The following is a 15,054-nucleotide window of genomic DNA, read 5'->3' as shown; positions in this document are numbered from 1 at the left end:
GGGAGGTCAGAAATAAATAAAACTCTTATAATGCAGAATCTTTATAAACCGAATATTTAAAAAATTAAGTTTTAATTTTTCATACATATTTTTTGTCTTTACAAGAGTAGTAGACTAGAGAATTAACATTTCAACCGTGTTGCTTACATGCCGAATATGTTTGATGTAGCGAAGCTATCGTTTAATAAATATACGCCGTACACTGCGGGCTCGTGCCTTCAACCGTCACCGATAACAAGATAAAACCTATTCGAAATAACATAACTACAAATTAAAATACAATTACCGACCTAAACAATGGCAACACATATGACATAATTTGAATCATTTCATGACTAACACATTGTTCAGGAATATGTAGACAGGGGCTTTTGGATAAAATTAATAAAAAAATCCTCTTCACTGAGAGGGTAACAAAGGATTTCTAATACTACTAAAGAGGACCACTTCGTAACAAAATAGTACTTCACATCATTTTAAAATTTGGAAACATGAAAAAGTGGTCGACTCGAAATTCTAATATAAAATTAATATCTAAAAGTAAACAATATCTATCACAAAAAAAAACTAACATCTGACAAAATTATTTCAAATGAAAGGCGTACGAAATGTCGCCCCAAATACTGATTTCCATTAGTAAATCTTGTAATATTCCCCGATAAACAGTCAAAAGTTAAAAAGAATTACATGAAGAGCTATTATAATTATTCTGAGGTCAGCTAAACATTCGATATGGCGTTGAATCACGCCAGTCGACGCCAAAGTATAAAATTTACCAATATTACTATTACACCGTAAACGGCACATGAATTTTCACAGAATAAATCACAAAGACTTCATAACAATCCAAGTCTTATTCGAAATATAGAATAATAAATAACAAAATCTTACATCGTACTATTAAAAACACTACTCTAGACAGAAACTAAGCGAACTAGGTATGGGTATATTGGCAAAACGACATTATGAATTACAATGGGTGAAACACCGACTCTTAACAATGGCCGTTTTTATACAATTCCGGACTTAAGCGCCCTTGTAATAGAATACATAGTTAAACGTTAGTTAACGAGTACAATACCGAATACACTGATAACAGTCTTCCTTGGGCATAGAAGTATATGGGGTCTGATGAGTACTCGAACTATTTGTAATACAACTTCTTAAACATTTCAACACTGCAGGTAGATATGATTTTATTTTTCACAAAAATCTTCTTTACGACATTACTATACATGCATTGTATGTCAGTGAACAACAGACCCCATATACATACCATCAGTATGGATCGACACAAATTCATTATTTTATAAACAACAATTTCACATCTAAAGTCACTATTATCCAAAATCATAATGTTCAAAAAGGTTTATTGACAATTTCATAAGTTAGTTCACTCGCGTCGGTCCATACTCCCGAGGGTTTAGTCTCGCGACATTATTATGAACAAGTATGTACTTCAAACAATATATCGAAGGCATTACAATAAGATATAATACAACGGCCAATTAGTATACACGTAATTTGATTGATAAAGTTAAATTGGCCAACCGTAACACGTCAACATCCTAATTCAATGATATTTAACATTTTTATTTATTCATTATAATTTGTCAATACTATACTACGCGTTAGCGGAACATTATAAAAAGCTAATAACGAGTTATGAAAATTATTGCGAACGTGCTTGGGAGGTTCCAGTTATATGTATAGAGATTGATTGCATTTCCTTCTGTAAATTGCAGAATGATTATATTAACACAACTGTTTTGTAACAATTATGCTACAGTAGAAATGCAAGCAATTGTATACAGAATTTAGGCATACACCATGGACCAATGTGCTCGTTCTCACAGATTGGAATCACACAACACAGCTTATACAACGAATGGATGTTTCAAAACAGCATGTTTTTTTTCACTCGCTCTCACTTCGTTAATTATTACAATTCCATATCTAGAGAAACTCGAGCACATTTGTCAATTACGTATGTTTCATAGAAGTCTAATTTATGAATCGAATCGTATTATCCAAATGTCCTGAACATTTATAATAGATCGATCCATAAATTTAACATCGCTTACTCAAAGGATTGTCAGGTATTGGGATATAGTGCGAATTAGCTGAACTGTATTCAAAGCTGACTTTGTGCCTTGTATATTAAAATACTTATTGTCATTTAATAATTTCAAACACAGATTAAAAATTAAATTTTCTTTCTACTACCAATCTATGATTATTTTAATTAAATAAACAACGATTTAAAAATATTATCAATCAATAAAAATATGTTAGAATGTGCGTATAGAACGACAGTCTTTTTATACTAATAATGACAACTAACACAAGTCAGCTTCGAATACAACTTTATAAAGATTGAAATAGCACAAAACAGGGACTTAGTGATAGAATAAAACGTGAATATTGTCAAAAAGGGTCCGCTTATTATAATTATTATTGCAAACATCAAGACGAAAGTGTAGAACATTATAATTGTAAAAAAATGGGTCCCTTACAACCCGTAACCGTCCCTGTTTCGGACAATGACCGACCTGGATTTCATACTGTCACGCTAGATCGCAGAATAGCTGGTCAGAGTTTTACAACGGCTATTTTCTGTTGTAGTTGGTTAGTCATATTTTAAACCTCAATTCCGTCTTTCTACGATTCAGCAATCCTTTCAACGTGTCTATTGCACAACTGTGTGTTAATTCGCACGCAAAGCGAATAAAATACGATATTAATTTGATAAAACGTCAAACTTTGCAAACTGTCCGATCGTTTTGCATAATCGCTAATATCAATTACATGCCTCCACACTACGATTTTTTTAACATATGAAATTTAATTTATTTGCATTTATTTCTCATTAGAATCGACGTTATTACACTTACTGTATCGTGGTACTTGTCTTGGACAAGATATAACAACATTAAAGCGGTGCTTCTTTCAGTACGTAACTACGTGAACATAATAAACGTCAAAAGCCAAGACTCCGTAAATTATTAACATCACCCGGGCAATACTAGCATTTTGGTCAATGTTGATATTAGCCGGGCAATTTGAATAATTTCTTTACTGGTTTCAAAATCGCTTCTAAATAAACTACCAGCCCTTTATATTCTACGTCACCCTGTAAAGTCCAATTTATTTTCTAACAAAAGGATCAATGAGTGAACTTAATTAGGTCTATAAATGAGCTAGCGGGAACTAAACAATGAATGCAGCGAAAACATTCCAAACTTATGGAACGTTCATACATAAATCTACTTTTCGTTAATTCGTAAACAAGTTGTAGACGAAAAAATCATCGAAAGAGAAACTAGAAAATTTGTATCTGTTCAGTCCAAAATATTCGTTGATGGGCGCTACTGTGGCTTGAGTATACAGTTTATTTTTTAATCCAAGAGTTTCTTTCTTCAAACTAAAACGGGCTTCGTATACTTCGAAGCTTAAAGTGATCACTTTTATAGTGATTTTATCGATACATGCGCCAATTCATGAAAAAAATAAATAAATTACTAACGTTAGGCAATGTTCTTAACTCCCCACGACACAGTAGCGACATCTATAAGTACCACAGATTAGTAAACAAATGAAGTGCTAATGTGCTCAAATGCCTTTTTGACTTCAAACCAAACCAGTGTGTTGGTGACTGTAAAACTTGTAAACTGTACAGTAATACTATGTGAATTCAGCTGCTAGACTGCGTAATAGAAACTAAATACATCATTGCACTGTCAATACTTTTGCAAGTAAACATTAAAGTTGCTATCACAAAAAGCTTAAACAGACTGTCCCAAACACGTTTCAAAAGTCTGTTTAACTTTTTCGTGATAACACCACAAGTTTTCAATCAATTTACCAATTTCAATTTATTTTTCTTTCTTTAAAAAATCAAAGGCATCTTTAACATCCGTGACATGAGCCCTCCATTGCCTACATAACCCGTGAATAAGTACGTGTACTGTAAGAAGCACCGTGGTCCGTGTTGGCCTAGTTGCCCTCGATGGCCTTGGCCACGAACTCTATGAACCGCTTGCCGTACTGCTCCGGGTCGCAGGTCGATATGCCGTCCACGTTGCTACCGTATTTCACTGTTTTTGCTGCTTTTGCCGCCTGGAATAACACATGTAAAAATTACAATAAAATAATTTAAAACGTAAGTCTTTGCCAGAATCATATAAACGTCTCCAAGTGATACCATATTTCATCTCAATCGAGCAAACGGTTTTGCCGTGAAGCGTAAAAAATAAGATCCATGGTGGGATCAGTTTTGGCAGTGACCCTTTGCCACCTGTTCAACACTGCAAAACCTGTATATAATTCTTTTTCACGAATAAAATATGATTTTGATTTAAAAGACTATAAAGAGTGGGATTTTTTTTTAACTATAATTGCGAAACTTACCTGTTTCTTGACACCATAATGCGTCAGTACATCAATAAGCGCGACAAAGTAAATCTCCTTTTTGGGGGCACCTGAAACCAAAATTGAACTTATAAAGTCATTGTAACAATAGTAGATACTGAGCGCAGACGTAACGCAAGATCAACAGAATTTCAATTTATTTGTCTTGAGATGAAGTATTTTTTTGTATGAATTTTTATTCAATGTCCAAAGTCACTTTTAGTACAAGAAGGCCGTCAATAATTTGTGTTAGTTACTATCTTCCATGTTCAGTAAGATTCCTTCGATTTTATTGATTTGATATAATATGATTTATTTGATACGTACTCTCCTGACTGGGTATGGCGTAGATGTCGAGTTCTGGTATGATGCCCTCGTAGCGCAGCGACGACTGACGCGCGAACCCGCGCGGACTGTCCGGCGGGGTGTTGTAGCCCCACCTAATAAAAGAATAAAACATCAAGTAAACTTTAATGCTCGAAAAAATCACAAAAAAACTTTTAAGTTTTCATAGGAGCGATGAGTAACATAATGAGCAGAGATGCCACAATACAGGTAGGTCAGGCGCCGTCTTCTAGGTCAAATTCGATCGATGGGCATGGCCAAAACGATCAATTACGAGTGAACTAAGGAGGCGTTCGGGTCTTTTGGTTACCTGTCGCCATGATGCCTGTTGTCGGTGTCGGAGTCGGTGTCGGAGTCGTTGTTGTCGGAGTCGCGGTCGGCGTCGCGCTGGGCGGCCTCGGCCTCGCCAGTTGAGTAAGGTTACCTGTCGCCATGATGCCTGTTGTCGGTGTCGGAGTCGGTGTCGGAGTCGTTGTTGTCGGAGTCGCGGTCGGCGTCGCGCTGGGCGGCCTCGGCCTCGGCCTCGCCGCGGCCGCACTCGTGCATGCCCAGCAGCAGCGAGTAGTCCATCAGGTGCAGCTTTGTTAGGAACTGGAAGATAAAATAAAAAAATATATTATAATGCCAGGCGGGAGGTTTAGTACAAGACATGGACCGTCACCAACAGCAACGGTTCACGACCACCCTAAGTCTTTCTTCGCATGGGGCCATGGCATCGTCATGTGCTAATTTTCTTTACCAAAGTAACAAAATACTCTTTCGGACACATTTCTCATTTAATGATGAATTGAAGTCAATGTAAGTAAAACGCTTAAGCAATCACCTTATCGTAGATGAAATGTTAAAATGTAAAATGTACGGGAAAATTCTGATGATGAATTGGATTGTTTGCATTATTTCAATAATAATAGTAACCTCAACATCAGCAGTAAGCGTTTCAAGCAGCTTCTCTTTGGCAGCGTCTCCGATATCGATGCGGACTCCTTGCTTGATGAAGTCGTTGTCCTTGAGGGTCGGCAGGTCTTTCTCCAGCTCCTTCTCGGAAGCCTCCCGGTCTACCGTCGAGCCTTTTAAGTCATATTTCCTGGAAATTGAGACATAGAGGGTAAATGTATGAAGATGTTTTAGTGTGAGAAGTTGTCTCGGAATAAATAACGAATGTACTGAAAAATAAATAAAAAACTATTAAATGAGTATGACAATGTTAAAAAGAAATCTTGAATAGTTTTGTTACTTTATAGCTCTTTTAATTAGGCTCCGGTGAGTAAAGCCATACTCCTTCGCAGTTTAAAATATAATAACGTAAAGAATTTATGAATTCTATTTTTTTCTTCTCAATTGTCTTTGCAATAGATATTTAGCTTCTACTATTTTGTTTGGAGCTGGTTTTCAAGGAAGTTGCTGTTATAGAATACCAATATTTTTACTTAAATCTATCACACATGCGGACTCCACAACCCAGTTAAGAGTCAACCCTTACCCTATCTTACGATACGTTAACAATGCACTCATAAAATTCTTTGATGCGATTCAATAAAAGAACGTGCCGTTAAAAATCGCGATTTCACATAACCGAGTACAAATGTACTGAACATAATAATTGACATTCAATTTCAGTATCAAGTTGATGTAATAAGTATGAAATGTGATAAGAACTCCTTATCTAGAAGGAAAACTGGTTGTTAGTGAAACTGGTTAAATGTGACGTCAAGTACTTAAACCTGTTTCAATGAAATGGGGAAGTTTCCTTAATTTTTTATCACTTATGTTGTTATGACAATATGTCGGCTGTTGTGTGCGATGTAAGTCAACAAGTATTGGAATATATTATGTGGTGGATAAGGAGATAGATTTTTTCTATTTCATCCTACTTTGAAATTTTAATGTTGATAAGATCACTCCTCATATCCCATGTTAATTTAGGTAAAAAATGCGCGGTAAGAATATGGTTTGGGCGTAGCTGCCAGCCCTCGTCCGATAAATCGGTAGCCGATTTTCTGTAGGATGTTCTAGGATTTTCAGACTTTTTTTCGAAGCGTAAGCTACGGATAGCTATCAGTGCGTTCCATTTTTGTCCTACAAAAAGTCAGACAGCCTTAGGCCGTGACGACGTCAACTATGTGCATAGGTATATAGCAACAAACCTGTGTATATTAAGATGGTTGGAGAACACGTTCCTGGTGGCAACGAGGTAGTGCTCGATGCCGTCCACGGTCAGCCGGTACATGCCCAGGTACTGTGGCAGCAGCGTCTTGCCGTGCCTCTCTACTATGTACTGGAAACATAAGCAAGATGGCCTCATTAGTACATCACAAACAATCCATTCGGTTTCAAGCTCCCGTGTACCGCGCACCAGGATTTTTCAAATGGGTCCAGATTCCAGTACCCGACGCAAACAAAGATACAAACCATGAAATAGAAGACACAAGAGGAGCCATGTGGTCCTTCAACGGTCATTTACATTTCAGAGCGTGGTAATTTTTGAATGCCCCGCAACCCTGGCAGGCCTGGCAATTTCATATTCATAAAGTGCAATGCTTATAAAAAAGAGTATATAAGCATACAGCATTTCCACCCTATCTTTGCCATCGATTGGCACAAAATTGTCCTAAAACAGTCACTCGAACGACATTGAAATAATCTCTCGTACGCAACATTATCGGAAGTGCCACGTTATTGTACTTTCTACTAGATAGCGCGACTATCATTGTTTACATGACAATAATTGATAACTTGTCAATGATATCGCTAACTCCCGGAATTTGAATAATGATACATTTTCCTCTATTATTAGGGGGAACATTTTGTTCATTATTTTTTATGCTATAGATAGAAAGCTCATATAGCAAAGAACAAAACGATAGCTGTACAATTAAACTCAATATTGAGAAATTGCGGATCAATCAGACAGTTATTTTTAGCACACGAGTAATCCAAGAACATTTGATTCCTCGCTCAACTTAAAAATAAAACAGTTTTTCTTCGTAAATTTTGGTGTGAAAACTTCACACATATTGTTAGATCACAGTAAAAATACCAAAATGAGTCATTTAATTTAATTATAAGGTGACTCCTGCTGCTACCTCGTATTTAAACATGACATAATGCATAAGGCTGTATATTCATTTTCAAAGAATGCAGCAGTAAAATTATAGGACTTGACTACCTTTAGTATATGATTTGATGGAAGTTTACATAGCTTATTTTTTAGTTATAGCTTCTTTCTTTTTACACACTATCTGCATCTCTTCTTATTCTAACTCTCCCATAACGGGCCCGCTGGAAGAAATTTCTCTTGAAATAAGCTGTGCCTATGTACTATGTGTTCTTTATGTGTTCTTTTATCTTTCTCCTTTTCTGTATTCTGTGTATCTGTGTACATGAGCTATTAAATAAATAAATAAATAGCTATACCTGGGCTCAAAGTTGGAATAAAACATTATAAGAACCTCGGAGGTCAGGAACAGCTGAGGACCTAGTAGTATACAGATTGACCAAAAAATTGTGGATCAACATCTGCTCCCACTCGTCGGAGCAGCATGTCTTTTTCTTACATACCCACCTATGACGTCATCTATGTAATGTGCTGAAAAACCTAAAATGCAATACTCACGGGGTGATAATGCTTTAGAAACGAGTGCATCCTCTCCACCTCCTCGGAAGTGAGGGTCTTGAGGATGAACAGTCTGTCGTAGCTCTGGTAGAACTTCGCCCCCGACTTGCCTGATGAGTCGTCGGGGATCGGCTGAGATCTGTCGACAAATTATTAGTAGTTTGAACTTTATAATTTATGATTGATGTGGTCCTATTGACTCGGAGTCTTCTGTCTGTAAGTTATTATTGACGTTGTAATGGTATGTCAAAATTTTATAAGATATTTGCACTGTATCTAGATTGAACATATTTTTTTACTTCTTTAGATACATGAAACATACAATTTTGCATAATATTTTGTGTTGAGTATTACTTCTTCTATTAACTAAATAACATTACAGAGTTAGTTATTAAAGCCTATCTGCAAAAAATATGGACTTTAAGTAAATTTAATTTAACGGATCAAGTTGTCGAGCAAACTAAACAAGTAAATAAACTCTTATCGATGATTCAGTGAGATTTTTGCAAATAATATAATCCTATAAATTATAATACCAACATTAGTCACCTTTTATCTTTGAACACGTATTTTCTTTTACAAAGAAAGACATCACCTGCGTAATCACGATAGTTAGTTATCGATAAAAACTAAAACGTCTATTCTGAGAATATAAAACCTTAGAGATAAGACCTTTTTTATTTTTAAGACAATAAAATTATACGCAGGATTTGACAAGGGACCTAATGCGTGGCCTTGCCCTGACCTAAGTAATTAGGGGTCCCTAAAGGTCGACTAGAACTGTAATCTTGGCTCCCTAAAATATGATTTATCTTTCTCTATTACTAATGTTATAATTGCAAAACTATGTCGGGTTTTCACACCAAACTACTTAACTGATTTCAATTGATACATAAATAAAGCCCGAGACCGAGCTTAGGCTACTTTTTAATCGGACGGATAATACGGAGAGTGGTTCTCCTGAAATGTGGGGAACCGCCCATAACTTATACATACATATGCCCATATCTTATGCAGAACCATAGCTCTAATTACCTACTCAATTCCTTTTAATTTCAAAATTAAGGTGATTTTTTCATCAACGCGATCAATTTCTTTGGCAAGATGAAATCAACTGTAATCACTACGAAATAATGTTAAAATTCCGCTGTGTATAACTAAAATGAAACTGAATTACATTACAAAGTATAATGGTAATGAAGTCAAAGTGTATGTGATTCAATCGAGTGACTTGTGTGTGAATTAGTGACATTGTATATCTTACAAACATCCTAACAAGTACATTATTAAGGACACTCAAAGAAAATTATGGGTTACAATAAGGGCGCACACAGAGATACTAAAGTTAGAAGTAGTGTTGTGTTTGATGAAAAAGTCAAGAAATATTCAAAATACAAATCGGGATTAAATAATTCAGTTATATCAATTTAAAATTATCAAGCTCTGGTAAAACTTGGCAAAAATGTCTGCGGTCTGTGCCAGCCCTTACAGTATCACACAAAGTAAAACCACACGGGCGGAAATTCCACAAAAAGGTCAAACAAAAAGTATTCAACTACCTAAACGCCGCAGTTATTTACCCTTGAATATCCTTTCCTTTGTTTAATTTCATGATGCAAAATTAATCTTTGTGACATCCTTCTCATCCATATCTATTCAGTGTCGAGTGCGAAAGAGATGCTTATATTCAAATACTTACCAACCGGTGAAAGTGCACATGACTGTGCATTAGCATTAATGTGCACATGTAGTGTTAATGTTAAAGAAAAAATATATACGATATATTAAGTAACGGAGTCATACGGGACAATTGTGGGGGTTAAGGAACGTAAATAGAGGTCACGGTCAATCAAGGATCGAGAGGCACTCGCTTGACACCCATTTAACCTAAACTGGAATCATAATCAGGACAATGGGCATTCAGAAACCAAAATCCAAAAAAAAACAATTCCATATTCAAACTTTAGAAACCATCTTTCATAGAGGTCTCTTTCAAGCGGTTAGACAAGGGAAATGACTTCACAATACAGCCAGTGATCGTGGTAAATGCTTATGCTCGCCGTGTCAGTTCGAAAGGCACACTACATACTGTTATTTGAGAAAAAATAAAACTGAAAAAAAAAATCGTACAGCTGCTTAGTAAAACTCCGCTGACCTCAGGCGTTTTATCGTCAGCCCTCGTTTGACGAACTCGCTTGCATCGTGGAATATGCTCTCTTGGTGTGTTTCGTTTTTCAGGTTGGCAACCCCGTTAGGCGCAGTCGCCGACCGCCGCAGCAAGCCGCCAGGCCTCTTCTGGGGCCTCGAACACAGGTAGTTATCTGGCTTTCTAAACCTAGGGACCACAGGACGGGATGTGGGATCGAGGATGCCAGATAATACAATATGGGAATAAAAATAAACATAAATAAATACATAATCAATAAAGAAATAATATTATCGTTAGCGTATCACTCGTGCCAGTCCAGTTTGACTGCGGTATTGGCTATGGGCGGGTATTACTGTTAGGGTTGTACCTTGTGAGCGACTCCTTGTAGTCTAGGTCATCGATTCCGAACCTCTCTCGTAGATTCCTGAATACCAGGGGGCAGTACTCCTTGACCTTGAAGTGAGATGGCATGTTTTCTCTGAAACAATCGATAAACTGGTGTTGACATTGTCCTGGATGAACAAACAACCCTAGTGGGTCATAGGAAATGTACCTGCTTTTCGTTTCGATAGAATTACCATAAATCCATTACGATATTGAAAGGAAACCACTTGCGTATTTTATACATATGTATGTAGATTACTTTTATTTTAGGAAGAGGTAAGTTATTATTATACAATATCAGTAATTGCCTCTGTTTCTTTGTCCCGTTACCACAAAAGGTATCAACCCATTAATATACCATTAGAAGAATAATTTAGCTCTATCAATTTTATTAGCATTGACGCACCATACGTTTATAAGCAAAGATTATAATATGGTTTAAATGGATCTTAATAGGCATCAGATTACAGATTGCATGATGACTTTGTGTTACTATTTGTGGACGCAAATAACTTTTGAAACACAGGGAGAATATTATTTTCTAATACAAATATTAAATTTGAAAATAGCTCAGTATATCTGCTACGATTTTATCTTCATTTTGCCGAATATTAGCTAGACATTATTAAATGTGTTCATAGATCGAACTTGGAGAAATAGTATCTATGCAAATATTATAAATCTGAGAGCTATTTTGAACTGGAACAGTTAAGGTATGATTTGAAAATCATTTCAGGATGGCTTTCTACTTTTTATCCCTGTAAGCAAGAAGTCCCCATAGGCCGAATGTGAAAACCGCGAATAGAATGTAGGTGTAGCAGCTACACATATTCTGAAGAAGCTACACTGTAGCTTCTTCAGAATATATGATTGACGAAAATACTGCATAATGGTAACTAGATTAAACATACATGAGGAAATGACTCAGTATAAATTAAGATTGCAAAACCTATCTCAATATTAGGTACCCTATTAGTTAGATTATGGGGGACCTAGATAAATATATCGATAAAATCGATCTTATCACTAATTAAATAGAACTTTAATCCCTACTTATCAAATAATGCTAAATGTATGATTATCTGTGCACATGTTTTATGAAGATTTAGAAAAATAGATTGAAGTTTCACAGAATTTATTTATTGGTATACTGAATACCTACATTATGTTTCCAATTTTTAGCAAGAATATAAAAATGTTTTGTAAAAAATTTAAATCTTGTATTTCTATTTAATTCTTAGAAAAGAATAGAATACAAACAGATAAATCAACTATCTAACTAGATTCTCGCATGAATATTTTCTACATTATCTTCAAACTTTATGAAAAAAAAAACTAAATAGATTTATGATGTTTTCACAGTAACAACATGTTTGTTACAATTTTTCGGCCCAATTTATGTCAAATAATGTAAAAAATAATAATCTATTCATCCATGCAAATCATGGAACTGGGAAGCAATAAACATTGCTGTTTTGTAATCAAAAAACAAGCTCTATACTACTCTCCTATAAATTTCTTTCAAATACTTTGAGGAAAATATCTTTTAATTACACCAATATAATTTTGTGATACTACTATGCACACTAGGCAGACATTTAAGAGGGAAAGCTTTTTTTGTGTTCTGTTTAACTTGGAATTCTACCATGAATTTGACAAGTGATCGATTCAATTCGCTGACAAACATCAGCAGCTATACTGCAGAATTTAAATAATGTCTGCCTATCAATTTTGTTGGCCCACCATTTATGTTAGAAAGAGAATATCTTAAGTACATCTACACTAATATTTCAAAGAGTAGACATTTGTTTTTACCCTTGGCTAAAACATTATATTTTCTATACAGCCTATCATCTCACTTCAGTCACCCATTTATTTCAGACATAAAGTACTAGTAATAATAATTACCAGTATATGATAGACATACTACCATAAAAATGCCTATCTGCAATTTTTAGTTGCCTCATTATCCTCAATTTAAGTCAAGCATGACTAATTCATAGTACTTCCTTGAAGGAAAATCTATGTAGCATGCAATATAGAACACATGTGTCTATTCCCACTAGCAATATCTAGTTAGAAAATAATCTGTCCTTGAATGTCTAGCGTGTATTTCATACAGTTGTAAATTCTCTCAAGATCTGGCTGCAGTGGACAATTTTGAAAAAAAAATATATCTATCCTAATATTATAAAGAGGAAAACTTTGTTTGTTTGGTTGTAATGGATAAACTCAAAAACAACTGGACCGATTTTAAATATTCTTTCACCATTAAAAGCCATATTATCTGCGAGTAACATAGGCTATATTTTATCCCGGTGCGGGTAGTAGCTTCCACGGGACGCGGATGAAACCGCGGGAAAACGGCTAGTGGGATATATTCTGGGCAGGCAATCAGCTAACTTCAGTCACCTATTCAAACATAAGTGCCAGTAATAATTACAACTATATCATAGAGATACTACCATTAAAAAAAATAGAACACATGTGTCTATTCCCAGTACTAGCAATATCTGGTTTGAAAATAATCTGTCCTTGAATGTCTAGCGTGTTTATCGTACAATTGTAAATTCTCTCAAAATAGTTTTAGTAAGAATTTTAATGTTTAAGTCTGGAGTGATTCAACAAAGGATTCTGTTATTGTATGTTATTTAGATTTGAACCTTGACTTCTTTTGTGTTATATCTTTGAAGATATAATGCTTGTTTGTTACAGTTTTTTTTTTGCAACATGTGGCACCCAACTTTACTCAACTAATAATCACTACAAAATAATTTTACAATATCTTTCTTTTTAACTTTTGTGTCTTACATATTTTTTTATAAATACCTCTAAGGGACCAAATCCAGTCAGATCAATACATTGCACAGATTTTTCATTAACTCTCAACTATATCTAAACATAGACAGTTTTTTTTTTAATTATATTAAACCCCTATGTTGCAAAATTTAGCATGTCTTGGGAAGTGTAAATTTTAATTTTGTAAATTGATTGATGAGTACTTTGTATAACTCTTACTTGTTAAATAAATGGTTGTCCACTTTGAGCTTGGAGTACGCTCTGAAGTCGTCCGGAAGGAGCATGACCGGAATTGTGACATGACTTAGCTCATTTATCTGAAAATAATAACAATAGTTTACTACACACATAAATGCAAATTAATACTATGTGACCAACATATTCATCGAACCTAAGTCCAACGCAATAAAGCTTATTAGTCTATTTATATTCAATGGCAAGGAGACACATAAAAAACATTATTTATTGACAGTGTGCCAAAAATTACAATAGGACACAAGTGTTTCAATAAGTTTTTTATTAAGCTAAATTCTAATGTAAACATTGTTAAACCACAACAAACCAGTTGTGAGCGAAATGACATAATAATGATGCTTCGCTTGCCGAGATCGTTTCAAATAGGATTACACACCCGCCATACTTCTACAATTAGACCATAAAATATTAAATAATTACCGTATGATTTACACCCCACATAAATACAGATAGTAATGGTTCATTTGCACGAAAAAGTTTCACTTTTTGATGTTTTACACGAATATGTTTCTTCTTCAATTTGCTCAATCCAGTGCTAGGAACGGACATTTTGGATTTGTTTACAACTTCTATCAGAGTCAGAAAACTGCCACAGTGCTTAATTTATTGCGCGAGATAATAATTAAACCATTTTTAGTCAACGGAGAATATACTGAATCACAAAGTAAGAAGATTAAAATGAGAATTTATAGAAACTCGACACCCATCAACAGCAGCAAACGGCTTTTTGACAGACAGACCATAGACTGCTGTGCTATAGATAATAGATACAATGTAATAGACTATAAAAAATGAGAAACAGAGGATAGAGTCCTAATCTACTATGATCTACTCAAAAGCTTTTAATAAAGACAGCTCGTATGAACTTATATGACTATCTGTATGGGTGTAAAAATATGTATCTGATTCAAAATATGTCCTCAAACAAATATATGAAATATGCGAGACCACGGTAGGCCAATTTAGTATAAAAGGTACAAGTCCAAGAGCAGCGTCAAGCGGCTGCAGTCAAACGCAGTGTTGCTTGCGGTCATGGTCGCCTCTATTCCAAGAGCAACGTGATGCCGGCTGCGGCTGCACAATAGGTACTTTTTCATCG

General features: G+C 35.2%; 1 protein-coding gene across 2 annotated transcripts; it reads right to left on the bottom strand.

Moving 5' to 3' along the window:
* Positions 1-25: 25 nt before the first annotated feature.
* On the bottom strand, positions 26-14,717 carry LOC110384211 (phosphatidylinositol 5-phosphate 4-kinase type-2 alpha). 2 transcript variants are annotated; one of them, XM_064038722.1, is made up of 10 exons: positions 14,376-14,715; positions 13,920-14,017; positions 10,885-10,995; positions 8,369-8,507; positions 6,900-7,030; positions 5,671-5,839; positions 5,180-5,346; positions 4,738-4,850; positions 4,411-4,481; positions 26-4,119 (listed from the first exon to the last, which is right to left on the bottom strand). In XM_064038722.1, exons 1-10 carry the CDS (start codon positions 14,502-14,504, stop codon positions 3,997-3,999), a joined length of 1,251 nt encoding a protein of 416 aa, XP_063894792.1. In that variant the 5' UTR covers positions 14,505-14,715; the 3' UTR covers positions 26-3,996. The 2 variants fall into 2 exon arrangements, with proteins under 2 accessions (XP_063894792.1, XP_063894791.1); XM_064038721.1 differs by lacking the exons at positions 26-4,119; positions 4,411-4,481; positions 4,738-4,850 and adding an exon at positions 10,524-10,703 and having other exon boundaries at positions 5,075-5,346; positions 14,376-14,717.
* Positions 14,718-15,054: the final 337 nt, after the last annotated feature.

This window comes from Helicoverpa armigera, chromosome 17 (genome assembly GCF_030705265.1).
Source record: "Helicoverpa armigera isolate CAAS_96S chromosome 17, ASM3070526v1, whole genome shotgun sequence".
Taxonomy (NCBI): Eukaryota; Metazoa; Arthropoda; class Insecta; order Lepidoptera; family Noctuidae; genus Helicoverpa; species Helicoverpa armigera.
The sequence above is the reverse complement of the archived record's forward strand: the minus strand, read 5'-3'. Positions and strand labels throughout refer to the sequence as shown.